The sequence below is a fragment of the Nyctereutes procyonoides genome, unplaced genomic scaffold, assembly GCF_905146905.1.
Source record: "Nyctereutes procyonoides isolate TBG_1078 unplaced genomic scaffold, NYPRO_anot_genome, whole genome shotgun sequence".
In the NCBI taxonomy this organism is placed as follows: Eukaryota; Metazoa; Chordata; class Mammalia; order Carnivora; family Canidae; genus Nyctereutes; species Nyctereutes procyonoides.
The window spans coordinates 49,955,503-49,973,883 of record NW_026575131.1 but is presented as its reverse complement, the minus strand read 5'-3'; the positions used below and the strand labels follow the sequence as shown (position 1 = coordinate 49,973,883).

Here is an 18,381-nt window from a genome sequence, read left to right as displayed (position 1 = left end):
GTTCTTCTCAGGCCCCATAAATTTTGGGTGGGCGGATCTGTTGTATAAACGTCCTGGCTTTCCGGGCTCGTGATTGGCCTGCCTGTGGAGTCGTACTTCTTCTCAGCTAGGGGGAACCTGGCTTCTCTCTTAGGAGGTAGCGGTTGGCGCAGCCTCCTTTGGTGCGCGGGCTCAAGGGCACGTTTACGTCGTCGGGACGGCTGTCAGGCGGGAGGAAGTGTTCTTACTAGGGCAGGGTCGCCTTCGACTGAGACTTCAGCACCACAGACAGCGGCCCGACGGTCTGGCCGAGGACTCTGCGGGCTCGGTAGCACGAGACCCCTTATCTGGGAGTCGCAGCCTCCACCCTACCCTCGTCCCTGCACGCCCTTTCAGGTTCCAGACTGTAGCGAGAATGCCATCAAACCCAGCGAGGAGAGCCTAATTGGACCAATCAGGGACTGCCCTCGAGAGAACCAATTGCGGGAGGATGCCCTCGAGATTGAGCCAATGAGAGAGCGCGCAGCAGAGAGCACTGACACGCCAAAGGAGAAAACAGGCCAATCACAGTGGCCCGCGCAATCTGGGCGGTGGCGTTGCAGGTCCCCGGGTGGCCCCTCTTGGTTCTGCCCGGGCGACCTGGCTGTCGAACCTAGAGACCCCGAGCGATGACTTGTTCCCCACCCGGTGTTCCTCCCGGATTGCAAATTGTGCCTGTGCCGGGAGGGGCGCTCCTCCGGGGCGCGCAGACCCGGCTGCGGTTTCCATGGAAACTGCTGGCTCTGGATGTGCGGGGATAGCGAAGGGGACTCAGCCCTGGGGGACTTAGGGAGCTCGCGTGGGTGGCCCCAGCGGCCGGACTTGCTCATCCTCGCCGACACTCCCGTCCCTGCTTTGGACAACTCCTGGTCCAAAGTGTAAAATAAAGCCTAGCTGCGGCCCCGCCCCCACGAGCTGGTGAGGAGCCAAGGGGCCAATCTGCGCGTGGCGCCACAGGGCTCCCTCGGGCACGTGCCCGGGCTCGCGGCTGCGGTCCCCCGGGTCACGTGGCTGCGGCCACCAGGGCCCACGCAGCTTGCGCGCCACCTGGCGGCCGCCGGCCTCGTATCGCTCCCCGCCTCTCTTGCGGGCGGCCAGCAGGAGGCGGCGGCGACCTCAGCATCCTCCTCCGGGAAATGGGGCCAGGGCAGCCGCCCCGTCGCTGCCAACTCCCCCCTCCCCCACCTCGGCTTCCTGTTCCAGGAACACGCCGAGCCGTTCTACCTCGGGGTTTTGGCACTGGCTGTTCCTTCGGCCTGGGATTTGCCTCCTCCAGCTTTCTTCAGGGACGGAACCTCCTTGTCATTCTGGTCTATGCTCAAATGCCACCATTTCAAAGAGGACCTCCCTGACCACCGATTTAAACAGCCAGAAACTAACACATCACTCTATTTCCTGCACAGCACTTGTCACGGCTGTAGAGGTCTTCCTCGGGGGTCTACTGAACATCTTCCCAACTGGTCCCTGAGCTCTCTGAGGGTGAAGAATGTATGTTCCGTGAAGGACTTAGGAGTGGGCATCAGGATCCTGACTCTTGGGAGAGGTCCGGTGGCCTCCCGGGCTCCCAACCTCCTGCCCCTGGGCCTGTGACAGTGTTCAGAGCTACCAGGCTCGGATAGCTGAAGCATAGCAGAGGCTGTCAGGAAAGGGCATTGTTCAGCAGGTAGGGGCATCATCGCCTGTCTCGGCCTTCTCAGGAAGGGACCAGGATGGAGACAAAGAGGGGCCCGGCCCCCCAAATCATCCAGGCCTAGGGGAAGGGCGTCTCCTTTCTCGCTCTTTAATCTCACTCTGCTCTCTTGACACAGTTCTAGCAGCCCCAGGCGCCACCTCCAGAAATAGGGCGGGGTTGGGGGGGGACCAGCCCCGGGGGGCCCAGCCCTGGGGCAGGGCAGGGGCGCCTCCTTCCGGCCCGCGGTCCGGGAGGCCCCCGCGGCTGTCCGGCCCCGGCCAGCCCGGGCGTGGTGTCCGAGCGGACGAATAAATAGGGGTGGTCAGTGGTTGGATGGGTCAGGCTGGCTTGTGGTCCGGGTGGCTTTTGAGCGTGTGGAACTTGACGCTGTCCAGCTTCTCGAAGCGCTTCCCGCAGCGCTCGCACGTGAAGTTGTACTGCACCTCGGCCGTGTGCTTCTTCATGTGCCAGTTGAGCGACGCGCGCTGCCGGCACTGGTAGCCACAGATCTCGCACCTGCCGGGAGCCGGCGGGCGACACCGGGGGCGGGGTCAGCCTGGGGTGGGGCCGCATTGGGGGCGGGGGCCAAGCTCCGAGGACCCGACGCACCCCAGAGCCCGTGGGGTGGACCCGCCCTCTGCCCGCCCAGGCCCAGACTCCCTCCCTGTCAGCCCCCGGTCACTCACTGCAGGGGCGTCTCGCCGGTGTGCGTGCGCCGGTGTACCTCCAGGTGGTTCTTCCTCTTGAAGGACTTGCCGCAGGTTTCGCAGGTGAATTCACGGACACCTGGGGGAGATGCGGGGCTGAGCACGGCGCCGTCGGGGGCGGAGGCTGCGGGACGTCGCCCCGGCGCCGCCGAACCCGGGTGTCCCCGGCGGTCTCCCGAACCTCTGGACGCAGGCAGCCCCGGGAGCCCTGGAAGCCTCGACTCTGGTAACGAGGGCGGTTCATACCGACGGCCTCGTGTGGGGCTCAGAGGCTGTCCGGGAGGGCGTCGGGGCAGAGCTGGAATGGGAGCTGGGCTCCATGGGAGGCACGCAGAGCAAGCCGTCAGGCCAAAGTGGGTCTGAATATGACCCCAATGTATGAACTTCGGGGCGATTTCATGTAAAAATTCAAAGTTCCCGCCTCTTGAAAAATCTGAAGCCGTCCCCTCCCGCTGGACGCAGGCAGCACAGCTACCCACTGAGTCAGCCGCCCATGCCCTGGGTGGCACTCCCAAGCGGGAGGGGGCAGTCCTAAGCCTGGGGACCCAGTGCTCGCTGGGGCTTCAGCCAGCCTGCTCCGGCCCTAGATCCGACGCCCATGGCCCTACGCCCTGTGCTGCCAGCCCCATCCTGGGCCTGACCTGAATGGATGATCATGTGCCGCCGCAGGTGGTTGGATAAATAGAACTTCTTGCCGCAGCCAGGGTGTGGACACACTTTGGTCTTCCCCTTCCGATGCACAAGATTGACGTGGTTCTGTAGGCAAGAGGGGCAGGAGTGGGGCTGTGGGTGCCTGGGCCTACCTCCAGGACTCTCCAGTGTGGGGACAGAGAAGGGTAGCTGGGAGGCAGGCTGGGGGCAGCCTCTCTGGAGGAGGGAAGAGGGGTGCCCTTGCCCTTGGGAGGGACTCCCAGTTCTGAGCAAGGGCCCAGGGGCACCGCAGTTTCGGCGTGCACCTACTATAGCCAGGGCCTGGGCCTTGTCATAACCATGTGGTGGGGCCCTGCTATTCGCCCAGCTTATGGATGGGGGAGGAGGCTCTAGAGGGTTAGGTTGTGGCCCATGTCCCACAGGTGGGCAGGGGCAGACCCTGGATTCCAGGGCCGGGAGTCCCACAGCACGCTTTGCCACGGAGCTACACTGTTCCCAATGTCTGGAACAGGCACCCCCTGTCGTCATTCCTTTGCTCTTTTATTCTTTAACTCACCAGCAAACCCATAGCTTCAGCGCCCAGCACTAGGCCTGGTACCCTGTAGGTGCTCAACACGTGCTTAATGAAAATGAAACTCAGCAGATTCAAAGGCCTACTGGTGCCGCCTCCCACCACAAGTGGGAATGTGACAGGAGCCTGTCTGCCCTTGGGGCATCCGTCCAGACTCCAGAGGACAAACTATAGGTATGTCCTGGTGGTGCAGTGACCTGGGGCTCGCTGGCCCCACCAGCTCTGGGGGACTAGGGTGGGCTTCCTGGTGGAGGGGGCCTCCTGAGCTGAGCCTGGAGATGAGGCATCCGGAGCCAAGAAGGTGGCCTCGGCCAAAGCAGGATGAGTTCAGGCCAGTTGAGAAGGCAAGTGTACCGGAGAGCAGGAAGGGGAAGTGGTGAGGTGATGACTGGTGCCCTGTGGCCGAGGCAGGGTGAGTGAGAAGCTATTGAGAGGTGGGCATGTGAGAGGCAAGCCAGTGGCACCTGGGAGGACCAAGTGGGGTGCTCCGTGAGCCACACTGCCCAGATGCCAGCACACAGGCAGTGGAAAACAGAAGCGGGTCCTGGATGGGACCTGCTTGGGTGGTGGCCTCACCTGGAAACTGCTGAGGGCCACGTACACCTGGCTGCAGCCCTCGTAGGGGCAGTGGAACATCTCTAGCAGGCCATCGGCGTCCATCACCCGAGTCCGCTTGCTCCGCCGCCTCCTGGAGGGGAAGGGGCCCATGGCATCAGGGCTCTCCCACCAGGCAGGTTATGTGCCCATGGGGCGCTCCTCGTCCCAGCCCCCAGCTTCCCAGGCACCCACTTCTCCGGCTCCTTAGGGATCTCGTAGATGATGGCCGACATGTCACTGCCGTCCAGCTCCTCCCCATCTACCTCTGCTTCGGGCTCTGCGCTCTCAGGCACTGTCGCCGCCAGCTCTGCAAGCTCTGGGGCCACGGGCTCCTCCTTCTCCTCCTTCTTAAGCATGTACAGGTCCTCCTTCTCTACGGGGGTGGACACAGGGCAGGTGTCCGTGGGGGGACTTGTGGGGTCGAGGAACTGGGTCCAGGGCCATCCCTCCGCTCTCCCTCCTCCTCCCAGGCCCCAACCCTTCCCCTGCCAGAGATCACGGCAGCCCCCCTGGACCAGCGCGGCCCCCAGACCTTTCTTGGTCTCGATGCCTGCCATGGCGGCAGGGTCCATGGTGCTGGGCTGGCTGCCCTCAGGCTCCGTCTGGGTGTAGGCTGCTACACCCTCCATCATGGCACAGGGCACCTCATCACCCAGGCCCCCGGCGGGGGCACTGCTGCCAGCTGCCACGTTGAGGTGGATGCCCTCGGCTGTGAGGGCATCGTAGCCGGGGCCTGCGATGATGATCACCTGAGAGCCAGGCACCATGCCTGGCATGGGACAGCTGGCTACCACCTCACCCAGAGCCTCCTGGGGCATGTTCTCAAAGAGGGTGCCGGGGCCTGGGCCCACTTGCACAGGCACTGGCACGCACACCACTGTCTCCAGGGCTTCAGGCCCACTGCCTGCAGGGTTGGGGCACAGCGGGGTGCCCTGCTCAGCCAGGCTCTCCACATGGTGGACGTCGAAGGGGATGTGCATGCCCTCCTGAGTGATGAGCCCACTACTGCCTGCTGGGCTGGTGGGGGTAACCGCCGCCGCTGCTGCTGCTGCTGCCACCTTGGCCGGCTGGCCCTCGGGGGGCTCCTCGGAGTCAGAGCCGGAGCCAGAGCTGGAAGAGTCAGAGCTGCCGGCCGCCAGGCCATTGCCCACTGTGATGACAAAGAGAAGGGGACAGTCACAAGAGCAACAGTGGCGGCAACAGTATCACTAAGGGCTGGGCATGGTAACCCCCTCAGTGCCACAAACACTGGTCATTTCTCAGCCTTCCTTGTCCCCCGACCACCCTGCTCCTCAGAGATACTCTCTTCTCTCAGCCTCCAGACTTGAATTCTGGTTTTCTGGCCCCTCCCTGATGGCTCTTTCTTAGCCTCTCTGGTTCTTACAGGTCTGGAAGGTTCTAGTCAGGGCTCTTCACAGTGCTCCACCCACCCCAGGGTCTCAGCCAGCATGATGGTGTTAAATGCTGCCCTCATTCTTGACACCAGCTAGGTGTCCGACAATTTAATTTGGATCTGACACCCTCTATCTGGAGAGAGTGTCAGATGCCACGGATTAGGGGCTCAGGTCCCACAAGACTGCCTGCCCCTGCTTCAGGCACCCAGTCATACAACCCAAGCCACTGGGACACCTGGGTGGCTGAGTGATTGAACATCTGCCTTTGGCTCAAGTTGTGATTCCGGGGTCCTGGGATCGAGTCCCACATCAGGCTCCTCACAGGGAGCCTGCTTCTCCCCCTGCCTATGTCTCTGCCTCTCTCTGTGTGTCTCTCGTAAATAAATAAAATCTTAAAAAAAAAAAAAAAAAAAAAGACCCAGGCCATTGTAATTCTGGCTATAAATTGTGGGTTTCTACAACGCCCTCTTCAGGTTGGCTAATTTACTAGGATGGACTCACAGAACTTGGGAAAGTGCTTTACTTATGGCTAGTTTTATCACAAAAGATGCCACTCAGCAATAGTCAGATGGAAGAGAGGCACAGGGCAAGGTGTGGGGGCTGGGGCAGGAGTTGTCATGTCCTCTCCAGGCACGGCACCCTCCTAGCACCCTGAGGTGTTCACCAACCCGCAAGCTCCCTGGACCTTGTTGTTCAAGAGTTTTTATAACCCAGTCTCCAGTCCATCTGCTCCCCGGGGGTCAGGGGTGGGGCTGAGATTCCCCAGTTCCAGTCACGTGTCTGGTCTTTCTGGTGACCAGCTCCCCTCCTAAAGCTATCTCGGGGACCCTGCCTGAGTCACCTCATTAGCATCGCCTCAGGTGCGTTCCTTATGAGAGGGGTTCATTATGGACAATGAAAAACATTTCCATCACGTGGGAGACTCCAAGGGTTTTAGGAGCTCTGAGCCAGGAACCTTGGACAAAGATCGAATACTGATCTTTATCATACTGCCACCACCCATACTCTGATGCCTCCCTGTGGACAGTCCCTGCCTGGATGCCATGTGGGGCTGGGGACTCTAACATCCCACTGCCTCCTCTGCTGCCCCAGGGAGGGGGTCTCATAGGCACCTCAGAGTCTGCTTAGCAATTCTGGGTTCTGAAACTTCTCTTAGAAAAAGCCCACACCCTTCCCAGACATCCCCATCTCAGGGGATGATGGCGGCTCTGTCCTTGCAGTTGCTCAGGCTTTCAAAGCCTAGGGCTGCCCCTAACTTCTCTTTCTCTCACATCCCCTTCAGTCTGTCAGCAAACCCGTTGGCAGTCCGCCCATGTATTTAGGTTCCTGCCTCAGGGTCTTTGCATTTGCTGTTTGCTCCGCCTGAACACTCTTCTCTCAGACACCTGCAGGGGCTCCCTCCCTCACCTCCATCGGACCCTTTCCTAAAATGGTATTTATTCAGGCAGGACCACCTTGTCTCAAATAGCAATCTTTTCTCTCCTTTATTCCCCCCCCCCAAATACCATCTTCCGCTGTACTCTAGATTTTAATTTTTCATCTTGTTTGCTCGCTGCTTTCCCTCTGGATCATAAGCTCTGCAAGGATGGGGGGCCCTGTGCACAGGCACAGGCACACAGTTTTAAAAATGAATGTATCTCAGACCGACGTTGTGATGCAGGTCAAGACCACCAACATTTCACCCAGATGTTTTGTGCTAAAGCCTGCACATGGGGACAAAACAGGGTGACAGGAAAATCAAGAAATGACCCTCCAGTGACACACTTGTGACAGAATCGGGGCACATTGTCTGGGGATCATGTGTCCTACACTCCCAGAAGGCCACATGATGCACACAGCCTCCAGAGCCAGGATCTTGGTGTCCATCCCTTCAGCTGTGTGCATGTGGGGGCCTGATGTGACCTCTCTGGGCCTGGGGATAACTTGGCACCTCCTCCCAGGGGTGTCTCGGGTAATGAGTAAATATATATAAAGGGCCTAGGACAGTACCAGGCTCTGAGGAAGCACCCTGTCAGTGTTTCTATTATTATTCTCATCAGAATGCCCCAACCCTGACTCAGCCCTGGGATGGCAGCAGGGGTGGGTAGGGGGATCGGCCTTTCCTTGTAACATCCTGTAATCTGCAGGGTGAGTTGAGCCCCCTGGCTCCACCTTGAAGCAGCCGGCAGTCACCTGGTGAGTTTGGGGCACGGCCAGGGTGTGCGCCTGCATCCCTAACTGTAGTGTCTAGATGTGAAGGCCAGACAGCACTTCCTGCTTGTTGATCATAACATTAACCACAGAAATGGCTGCACAACCCCTGGCCTCTCACAGGCTCCACCAGAGTGAGAAGCAGCAAGGCCACCCCAGGCAGAGAGCTGATAAGGGTGCTGCTGAGGGCACAGGGCTGGGACAGGGACACAGTCCCTCCCCCTTATCCCCCACCCCTGTTCCGCCCAGCATTCACTCCCGAGAGCCACATGGGGCAGCCAGTGGTGTCAAGGTTGGGTGGCAGCGCAATGCAAGGGGGCTCCTCTACGTGCCTTCCCCGTCCCAGCAGACCCATCACCAGAGGGGTCAGCCACCTTAGTCCCAGGCCTTGGTTTCCTCGACTGCCAAGTGGGGCTAATGAAGAGTTGTAGGGAGCACTCAGGGTAGTTTGGGGTGGGACCAGAGTGAGGAGAGGACGGCCAGCTGAGGGGTTGGCCAGCCGCAGGTTGGGGTCTGGCTGACTCACACGGGGCAGCCGTTGGCCAGGGGGCCCACCTGGAACACCTCTCGCCCACGGTTTCCCCTCGGCCAGCTGGGACGCCACCTGCTCTGAGATTCCTGCCAGTACGGGCTCAGCCCTGGCGACTGACCTCACCCTCAGCCCTGGCAGGGCACCTGGCAGTAGGCCCCATGCTCCTTCTCACAGCTGAAGTGGAGGTTGTGAGGCTGGCTGGCAGGCAGGCAGGCAGCCCCTTGCCACCCACAGCGTCCCCTCTGCTCCCCCACCGGGGCCACCTGGGCCGGCAGAAGAGGGGCAGGGACAGTGCGGGGAGAGACAGATGGGGGGAGACAGGGAGAGGCTGGCAGCAGGGGGAAGGCAGGACACAGAAGGGAGAGGATCAAACAGAAGAGATGAGGGAGAGAGGGAGGGGGGATGAGAGAGGGCTCAAGAGCGGGAGAGTGGGGAGGAAGGAGACCAGGGCAGAGAGGGGAAGAGGATGAAGCTGGGAGAGAGCCCAGCACTGAAAGAGAAAGGGCCAGAGAAAACAGAGGAGGAGGAAGTCAGGAGAGCACCCACCCCTGCCTCCAGCCCGAGCCAGGTTTCCCGAATCTCCCCACCCAGTCCTGCCTGTGTGCGGCCTGGGACATAAGTGGGCCAAGCTCTCCCAGCTGTCCCTCTGGGAAATGCCACCCGCCCCCCACCCCCCCCCAGGCTCCATAAGGACTTGGAAGATTGCAGCCCAGCCTGCTGGGTCTGGACACCACCCCTGAGGCCAGCGCCCATGCCAGTCTCCTTGCTGTGACAAGCCCCGCCACCCCTGAGGACAGGGAGTCCAGGGCGACCCACCCCAGGAGGAGCCCTCACCCCTCAGGCCCACCTTTGTCACTGTCGGGGTCTGAATCACTGAGTGGCTTCAGGGGTGAGTGCAGGTCCTGGAAGTAGCGGTGGCCAGCTTCGCACTGCCACACGGCTGTGGTGTACAGGCCAAAGGTGGGGTCCAGCTCGGCCAGGTGTGGCTCGTATGGGCAGCGGTGCTTGTGGTCCTCGTACCAGATCACCACGTTCTTCAGGCAGTTCACGTTGCGTCGCCTCCCTACACACACAGGGCACAGCCCAGAGTCAGGGGTAGTGCTCGCCCTTGCCCCACCCAGGGTCCCAGAACACCCCTACCCTGGCCTTATGGCTCCTGGGTGGGGGGTGGGGGGTTGAGAACCCTCGTGCACCCTGTCCAGGCCCGGCCTCAGTTTACAAATCAGGAAACAGGCTCTGAGAGGTGAGATACACCCTGGTGATAACACAGATGGGCCCAACTGTCCTTGCTGAATAAGTGAAACCACATCAACTACGGAGCCTGGCACATGCTAGGGGCGCAGTGGTTATTAGGTTCCCGCTAATAAGATCATCTGCACAGAGTCCCTGGCCTGGACCAGATGAGTCCCTCTGCCCCGGTCTGTTTCCCTGTTTGTCCCACTAGTCTATTCTGCCTGCGGTAGATGGAGGGCACTGCTGCAAACACTTGAGCCAGGCCATGGCCCTCCTCTGCCATGAGGCCCAAGAATCCACCAGAGCTCCCACCTGGCTGGGGTAAAAGCCAAAAGTACCCCCCCAGATCCACCAGGCCCTTCATGTTCTGCTCCATCACCTCCTGCCCCTTTCCCTGATCACTTCATTCCAGCCTCATGGCCTCCTCCCTGTTACTGGAATGAGCAGAGTATGGTCCTGCCTCAGGGCCTTTACTCGGACTGTGACTTCTTCCAGATGACTGCCTTGCCCTGCCCCCTTCACTCACATCTTCAGTGGCCTCAGTCGGCCACCCCCTCCCCACTGTCCTTCTAGCCCACCTGACTTGCTGTCTTTTTTCTAAAGGTAGCACCGAGACACTATCTGTGGTTATCTGTGTCCGTGTTTCTGTCTTTCCTACTAGAATGCCAGCCCTCCAAGGGCAGGGACACTCATCTCTTGCTCCTCTTGTAGCCCCGGCGCCGACACAGGGCCTGGCACATAGTGGGTGCTCAGTGAATGTTTGCTGGAAGAATAAATGCTTTGAGGATGTGGGCCCAGTGGAGCCAGGCCGTGGGATTCAAATCCTGACTGCCACTTTGTAGCTGGGTGGCTTCAGGCAAGTGACTTGGCTTCTCTGAACCTCAGCTGCGTCTTCTGGGCCAGGGGAGAATAACAGTCCCTGCTCCTTGAGGATTGCCAGAGAGGAGGGAGTGAAGACATGGACAGGGCATGGAACAAGGCTGGGCATTCTCTGAGCGCCCAGGAAATGGAGCCTGTGATATGTCTAATGACGCTGGTCCTGCAGCCAAGGGGGAGGAAACTGTCCTCCCAATCTTCCAGGCTGGGAGATGAGGAGGGTGCCCAGAAGGGTCCTTGGGCCTGAGGATGTTGTCTGGGGCCCCCAGCCCAGTAGCAACCATGGGGACAATAGGGACAACCATGGGCGCCATCCCTAGCCGCCCCTCCAGTCTGGCACTCGCCTCCTTATGTCCCTCCTCACCCCTCTGGGACTTGGAGGTCACATTTAGCTTGGCCCTTGCCTCTGACAACTGTGAGCAGGGGCGGGACTCACCGCCACCAGATGGCTGTTCCCGGACCGTTGGCCCTCACCCTGCTGGACAAGGCCCGAGATCCAGGGCGCCAGGGGTCAGAGGTCATGGCCGAGGGGTGGGAGGGACATGCTCCAGGCCTCCACTTTGACTGCTCACGCCCAGCTCCCCTCAGCCTGGCACATGACACGCTCTTTAGACTCTGACAGAAATTGTTCCCTCTGCCCTGTCCAGCTCTTCCCTGGGTAAGTCCCATGCACCAGGTGAGACCGTGGAAGGGCTAAGGGGACTGCTCAGGTGACACTGGGTTTGGGGCCTGGCCTTGCCACTCTCCAGCTGTGCAGCGTGGGGTGGTGACTTGGCCTTTTAGGTGTGAGACAGGGGTGGTGGGGGCAGCCACACTGGGCACAGCACAGGTTCCAGACCCCTTTCTGCCCCGCACAGCTGGGTTGGTCCCCTGCCCTGGGCCTCCAGTGCCCCTACTTCCCCGGCATGGCCCTGCTGGGCCTGACCCGTCTTCTGCAGAGGCCATGGGCTCTGTGAGGGCAGGCCTGGGTCTGTCCTGGTCTGCACAGCACTGGCCTCGCAGGCCCTCCACAAATGGTGCCTGAGAATGAGTGAGCCACGTACTCCCAACGCCCCTCCCGTCCCCGCTGGCTGTGGCCCTACTTACTTTTCTTCCGCTTTGGTTTTTTGGGGACCTGCTCCCAAGGCTTCCTGTAAGAGAGAGAGGCAGGGGGAGTGAACACAGGACCTGGCTGATGCTGAGCTAATGACAGCACCCTGCTCCCAGGCCCAACTGGAGCTGCTTTTCTGTTCCCCCGGTGGTCTTTGCTTGACTCTCACCTCCCCTGACACAAGCGCTCGGACCGCAGTCTGGCATCACCACCCTTTTCACCAAGTAGGAAAGTGAGGCTGAGGAGAGAGCCTACCTGCCCAGGGGCCCGTAGCCAGGGAGTGGAGAACTCAGAAAAGTACAGAATGATTCCTAGCCCCGGGGCCCCCCACCCTCTATAACCCTCTCTCCATCAGTGGGGCAGCCTGGGAATATGGTGGGATACCGGTCCCGTGGCTAGGTGACTTGGAATGAAATGAATCAGGGGGGAGCTTTTTTCAAGGTGGGCCTGACCTAATCAGGGGAGCTCTTAAAGGGGCCCTAATGCAGTTGGCCTGGAGGTTGAGGATATGAGAGGCCTGAGGGGCGGGGCCCTGAGAACGGTCTCTGGGAGCTGAGAGCAATCCTGGTGGACAGCCTCAAGGCTGCGGGGACCTCAGCTGTCCAGCCCAGGTGGGACCAAATTCTACCAATACCTTTAGGGGGTCTGGAAGCAGCTCTTTCCCTAGGCGAGCCTCAGGATGAAGATGAGGCCAGCTAAAACCCTGATTTCAGCCCTGGGAACCCTGAGCAGAGGATCCAGCTAAAACATGCTAGACTCCTGATCCAGAGAAATGTGAGATAATTTGTGTGGTTTTAAGCCACTAAGTCTGTGGTCATTTGTTACACGGCAATAGGATATTTGTGGAGTCAGCCTCAAAACCTGCGCTGCCCCACCCCAGGCTGGCTGAGAGTCCTGAGGGGACGGCCCTGCTAAGGACCCTGCCCCTGCCCCAGCCCCTAACTGCCTGTTCTATGTGGGCCCCAGCCCCTAACTACCCCTGCAGCCAGCTCAGGTCCCCGTGCCCAGGGCCATCATGCCCACCTGCCCCTGGGCCCTTCCCTGCTTTGGCTGGAGCCAATACCCGGACTGTGTGCCCCAGTGACCAAGGCCTCAGGGAGCCCAGGGCAAAGCCGGACCCAAACACTGGGGGCTGCCCAAGGCCTCCCACTCCTGGATGGCCACCGGAACTGCCAAATGGGATCCTGACCCCTATAAGCCACTTGGCTGTGGCCTAGCACCGGCTCTACACGTGCTGAGGGCAACGTCTCCTGGACTCGCTAGGGGCCTCCCTCTGCCTTCCTGACACCATGCTTCTGGGTCTGCCCACCAGTTCTGGAGGCTTCGTCATTCTTTCTTTTATTTATTTATTTTTAATTAATTTATTTAAATACTCTCTATACCCAGAGTACTGGGTGGCTCAGTTGGGTAGGCATTAGACTCTTGATTTTGGCTCTGGTCTCAGTCATGAGATCGAGCCTTGAGTTGGCAGAGGGCACGAGGGGGAAGAGACTGTGCTCAGTGGGGAGTCTGCTTGAAGTTCTCTCTCCTCTCCCTCTGCCTTTCCCCCTGCTTCCACATGCGTTTGTCTCTGTAAAATATATAAATAAATCTTACAAAAAAAGGAAGTAATCTCCGCACCCAACGTAGGGCTCATTCATGACCCCAAGATGAAGTCGCATGCTCTTCCGACTGAACCAGCCAGGCACCCCCATCCTTCCTTTCCTATGCTGCAGCAGGAGGCCCTGAGACCCTGGATGACCATGCCTCAGTTTCCCCATCAGTAGCATGGGATCATAACCATACCTTCCTTGTGGGACTGGTATGAGGTTATGGGCATTGAAAGAAGCTTGGTGCAGCCCCTGGTACTTAGTAGCCACTTAGCAAGTGGTAGAAATGACCATTCTAATTATCAATGTTATCACAGAGCCTGGCCCTGGAACGCTAGCCTCCCTGCTATGGCCCAGACCATGCTCTCACCACAAGCCATCCTAACAGGCAGTCCAGGGTCTCCTGTTAGCTTCACCATCTACCCCACCTGAGCTCTGTCCAACCTGATAATAATTCTCAGCCCCCAAACCCCACATCTGGTCCCAGGACAGTTCCTCTGGGTTCCTCTGCCCCTGCCCTTGTCCAGGTCCCTACCCGCCCTCACTCATCCCAGATGCCTCCATCCCCTCCCCTCCAAGGGGGCAGGCTGGCTGCCCAGATCCTCACCCAAACCCAAGTCCATATGCCCATGGTCACCTCCATGCACTCACAGCCTGGCCAGGACTGAGATGCTGGGAACACCGCTTAGCAGTGGGGACAGGCCTGGGTGCCAGTCAGATCTGAGTTCAAGTCTCCTCTCTGCTATTGACCAGCTGTGTGTCCTTAAGCAGGTCTTGTTGCCTTTGAGCCTCAGTGTCTTCATTTGGGAAGTGGAGTTGCTGTGTGTTCTAGCCTGGATTTAAATGCTCTTGAGCCAGGGCTTCCCTGCCAACTTCCGCCCATCCCTCTGCCTGCCTCTGAGTTGTCTATATGCCTGCTCAGTCTTCCTGTCTCCTCTACCTCCCTTGAGCCCCTGGAGTCAAGCGCTCGGCTCAGCAGTGTTCGGCTCAGCAGTATTTGATGGCAGATCCTTCCGTTGGCCTCCAGGACACTGCCCTGGCGGGTTCTCCACCAGCCTCATGGCTGCTGCATCTCCCTCCCCCTGGCTTCTCTAAGCACAGAGCATGAGCTCTGGGCTCAGACCTGTGTGTCTACCTGTGCCCCCTTGGCAACCTCCATCACCATACCATCACTGGCCTGGTGACCCCCAAATCCAGAATTCCTGCCTGGCCCTCTCCTGACCACATAGCACCACCACCACCACCACCCCTGCCCAACATTGGGGGTGTTGAAGACGTCTCAAACATGAGCTGTCATATTGCTCCCTGACCTGTCTCTTCCCAGTTTTAACAGCACCTGCAACTTTCCGGGTGCTCAGGTCCATACCTGGGGGTGTCTCTCCCATCAGCAAACCCCGTTGGCCCTAATTTCAACCACTCTGTCCACTTCTGCATGGCTGCACCTGGGCCCAGGTCGGCCCTGTCATGTCAGCACTCACCCAGACCAGGGCAGTCACCTTCTTCCTGGTCTGCGAGCTCCGGCCCTCCCCTCCCATAGCTTCAGCACAGGCGTCTGTGTGATACTTTTGATTTTCTTGTTAACATTTTAAGATATAAAAAGAAAATTCAAACACATACAAAGTTAGAAGAAGAGTGGACCTCTTTGAGCCCATCACCAGCCTTAAAGACTGCCAACTCTTAGCCAACCTCGTTTCGGGTTTCATCCAATCCTCCAGCCACACACACCCTGGAGGATGCTTCCGTTAAAATATAAGCCAGGTATGGGACCTCTCTGTCAAAAATTCTGTGCTTAAAGAACCCCCCCGCCAAAAAAAGAAATCCTATCAGGCCTTACCGCTTCATTGGCAGGAAAAACCAGAGTCCTCCATGCAGTCCATAAGGCCGTGTCACCTTCCTGTCCTCATCTTTTCCCACTCTTCATCCTCTCATTGTGCTCCAGCCACACGGGCCTCCTTGCTGCCCCATGTACACAATCAGGCTGGGTCCTGCCTCAGGGCCTTTGTGCTTGCCTTTCCTTCTTCCTCAAACACTCTTCCCCCAGGTATCTGCATGGCTTTCCCTGGCCTCCTTCAGGTCTTTACCCCAAATGCTATCCTCTCACTGTGGCCCACTCAACACCCTACTTAAACCTCTAGCACATCTTTCTGACTCCTTTTTCCCTATTTCACTTTTTGCTTTATGTAGCTCCTATCGATCTCTCACATACTACATAATTTATTATAGGAAATAGTAGTAAATATATAATACAGTATACAAGCCTTTGCACAGTGGACAAGTCTCTGTCTTCTGCCCTTTAAAATGGCAGCTTCATAGGGCAGTGATTTTTTTGTTGTTCATTGCTGCATTTTCAGCATAAATACCAGGGCCTGGCACACAGGAGGTGCTACAAAGCATTCCTTAAACAAGTGGACACTGAAGACTCCACTATTGACCGGTTTCCCTTTTTCCACCAGCTGCTAGGATGGCTCTGAGGCAGATTCATGGCCCATCTCCATTCCCATGTCCTCATGTCTTTTGAACTCCTCTGGTCAGGTTTTTAACTCACCATGCAACAAGAGTGCCCTTGTTATGTCCCCTATAAGCCTGTTATGTCCCCTGTGATTTATGCCTCAATCCAGTAGCATCAATCCTGGCCCACTGCATCCCTTTTTTCCCCTTCTCTTTTCTTTTTTTTCCTTTTAAGATTTTATTTATTTATTTGAGAGAGAGAGCATGAGCAGTGGGGAGAGGCAGAAGGAGAGGGAGAAGCAGACTCCCCGCTGAGCAGGGAGCCCAATGCGATGCAACGTGGGGCTCAATCCCAGGACCTGAGCCAAAGGCAGAAACTTAACCTACTGAGCCAACCAGGAGCCCCTCCTTCCTCTTTTCATTTCTGTCTTCTGTTGACCTGAAATCCTTCTGCATACAAGACAGTTACAAATAAATGAAGAGTTGAAATAAGAGACCCCCCCATCTCTGGTCATATCCATTTCCCACAGGAGACCCCTCACTCAGGTTAGTTATTTTCTCCACCACCCATATGTCTGGGGCCCTGTTTTTGCCATGCACTGCCTGGGTTGTCTCAGTGTCCTGGCCCCAGTCCTGCAGGACTACATAAACCAAGCTTCTGCAAATACCACTTTCAGCTTAGGGACCTCCAGGGGCTCCCTCTGGCCAGTGGGTCTCAACTCCAGCTGCACATAATGTCTCCCTGGAAGTTTTGCAGAAAAAAAACACAAGGTCTGCAATTCTACCCAGATTAACTGGATCAGAAACTCCAATAATGGTGGGTGCCAGGGGGGCTCAGCTGGTCAAGTGTGGGACTCTTCATTTCAGCTCAGCTCATGAGCTCAGGGTTGTGAGATTGAGCTCCACGCTGAGCCAGGTGTGGAGCTTGCTTGAGATTTCTCTCTCCTTCTCACTCTGCTCCTTTCCTCTCTCCCTCCCCATGCTTGTGTGCTCTCTCTTTCTAAGAAAAAGAAAGAAACTCTAATAATGGAGCATTAGCTTGAGTTTTTTTTTTTTTTAAATGCTCAGCATTTCCTGCTACACTCTCAGGCATATAAGCCAGCCTGACACCCCAGGGAGGCAGTGGGTGCAATTCAGACGGATCTGGTTGATTCTCGACCCTCAGAATCTCCTCACAGAGAAACATTCCAATGTGTGCAAATAAAAACCAGGGCACAGCAAGGATTCTGTCGCAGCAGAGCTTGTGACAGGGAACAAATATCATCATATCAACGAATACCTGGTGTGCTCACTATGTGCCAACCATGTTCTAAGCCTTTTTGCTGTATTTTAACTCATTTAATCATCACACCAACCTGTTAGGCACGGAGGGAAAAATTCCACCCACACTCCTCACTCTAAAGACCGAGACTCTGCAAAGGCCTCTGTCCTCTACCTGAGCAGGTAACTTGGGGCTTCCTGGGTCTCCATGGGCTAAGGTGCTCCCCAGGAGCCAAGAGGTTTAAGGGAATGAGATCTGGATTGCGAGGAATCTTCCTATGTCTGGGATGGACGGTTGTAAGAATGGGGCCACACACGGCCCCAGGAGTGCCAGGACCTCATAGGACAGGGCTGGGTGGCCCAGTGTGTCCAGTCACAGCCCCAGGCTACACTGTTGGGTTTTAGAGGATGAGGCATTTGAGATCCCAAGGACCAGCAATTTAGAAAGGGCATTAAGATCTCAGGAGGCGGGGACGCCCCTCCAGGGACTGGGCAGTTAGAATGCTTGGAGGTGGGGCCCGTACTAGGATTGGGCAGCCAGGACTCTAGCGGGCGGGGCCAAGCGCCAGGAGGCGGGCCGAGAGGCTGGGCGCATCCCAGGATTGGGCAGCCGGAAAGACGGGAGGCGGGGCCGCGAGCCAGGCGCGTCCCAGGACCCGCGGTAGGAGACCCAGGCCAGCAGCCCGGCAACTGGGCGGGGCTCACAGGTGCCGGGGGCGGGGCCGGGGGCCGAGGGGGCGGGACCAGGCTCGGCGGGGAATGGGGGCGTCTCCTCCCTCTCTCGCTCCCTCCCTCCCTCGGGCCGGGCCCCCTCACCCGTGGCGGCCGCTACGCTGGCCGCGCTCCAGCGAGATGAGATAGGCTGCGAGCTTGGCGTCGCTCCAGCCGCTGCGGCGCCGCAGGTCCACCCAGGGCCCGTGCGCCTCGCCCAGGTACACACGCCGCACGTCGTACTTCTTCCGGGACTCGAGCCGCCGCCGGGCTCGGTCGGACTCCGTGAGCCGCGGCCGACCCCGCGCCTTGCGGCCTGCCGCGCCCTCCTCGGCCGCCGCCTCCCCGCCTGCGCCCGCCTCAGCCTCCGCCTCCGCCTCGGGCTCCGGCACCCGCTCCGCCATCCCCCCCTCCCTGGTTACCAACCTCCCCCGTTGTTAGGAGCCCGGCCGGAAGTGGCGCGCATCTTCTGCGCCGACGGGAAATTTCTCACGGACTTTCACTGCCCCACGGCGCCAAGAGGAGACCGAGAGCAGAAACTGCGCATGCGCGCAAGCGCTCGCACCAACCCATTCTTCTACTCTTTTTCTCGGTTAAACTTTTTGACTTTGCTGAGACCAAGAGAGGGGCTAAGGTTTGAGGCCTGCCTCGGGAAGAAAGACCTAGATGGGCGTGTAGACCCTGGGACGTAGGGGCTCCTCTCGCCACGCCTCATCCTGAATGCATCCTGGGGATGACGGGAAGGGTAGGCGCTGTCAGATGAAGGCAGAGGGAATGCCTGGGTCCGATCTGTCCGTCCAGGATGCCGCAGATCCCTTGAAAAGCCAGGCCACCATACATTA

The 18,381-nt window shown here is 58.6% G+C and overlaps 1 protein-coding gene across 1 annotated transcript; it reads right to left on the bottom strand.

Annotated features, from left to right (window-relative positions):
• Positions 1-1,784: 1,784 nt before the first annotated feature.
• On the bottom strand, positions 1,785-18,347 carry ZNF653 (zinc finger protein 653). Its single transcript, XM_055344221.1, has 9 exons — positions 17,645-18,347; positions 11,528-11,571; positions 9,180-9,395; positions 4,749-5,366; positions 4,409-4,589; positions 4,196-4,307; positions 3,039-3,153; positions 2,377-2,476; positions 1,785-2,206 (listed from the first exon to the last, which is right to left on the bottom strand). The coding sequence occupies exons 1-9, from the start codon at positions 17,941-17,943 to the stop codon at positions 2,029-2,031; spliced, it is 1,863 nt and encodes a 620-aa protein (XP_055200196.1). The 5' UTR covers positions 17,944-18,347; the 3' UTR covers positions 1,785-2,028.
• Between the last annotated feature and the right edge of the window lie 34 nt (positions 18,348-18,381).

Coding starts and splice junctions, on each gene's coding strand:
- ZNF653 (XM_055344221.1), bottom strand. CDS start 17,943: ATGGCGGAGCGGGTGCCGGAGCCCGAGGCGGAGGCGGAGGCTGAGGCG. Junction 11,572..17,644: donor CAGCGTAGCGGCCGCCACGG/GTGAGGGGGCCC, acceptor TCTCTCTTACAG/GAAGCCTTGGGAGCAGGTCC. Junction 3,154..4,195: donor TGGCCCTCAGCAGTTTCCAG/GTGAGGCCACCA, acceptor TCTTGCCTACAG/AACCACGTCAATCTTGTGCA.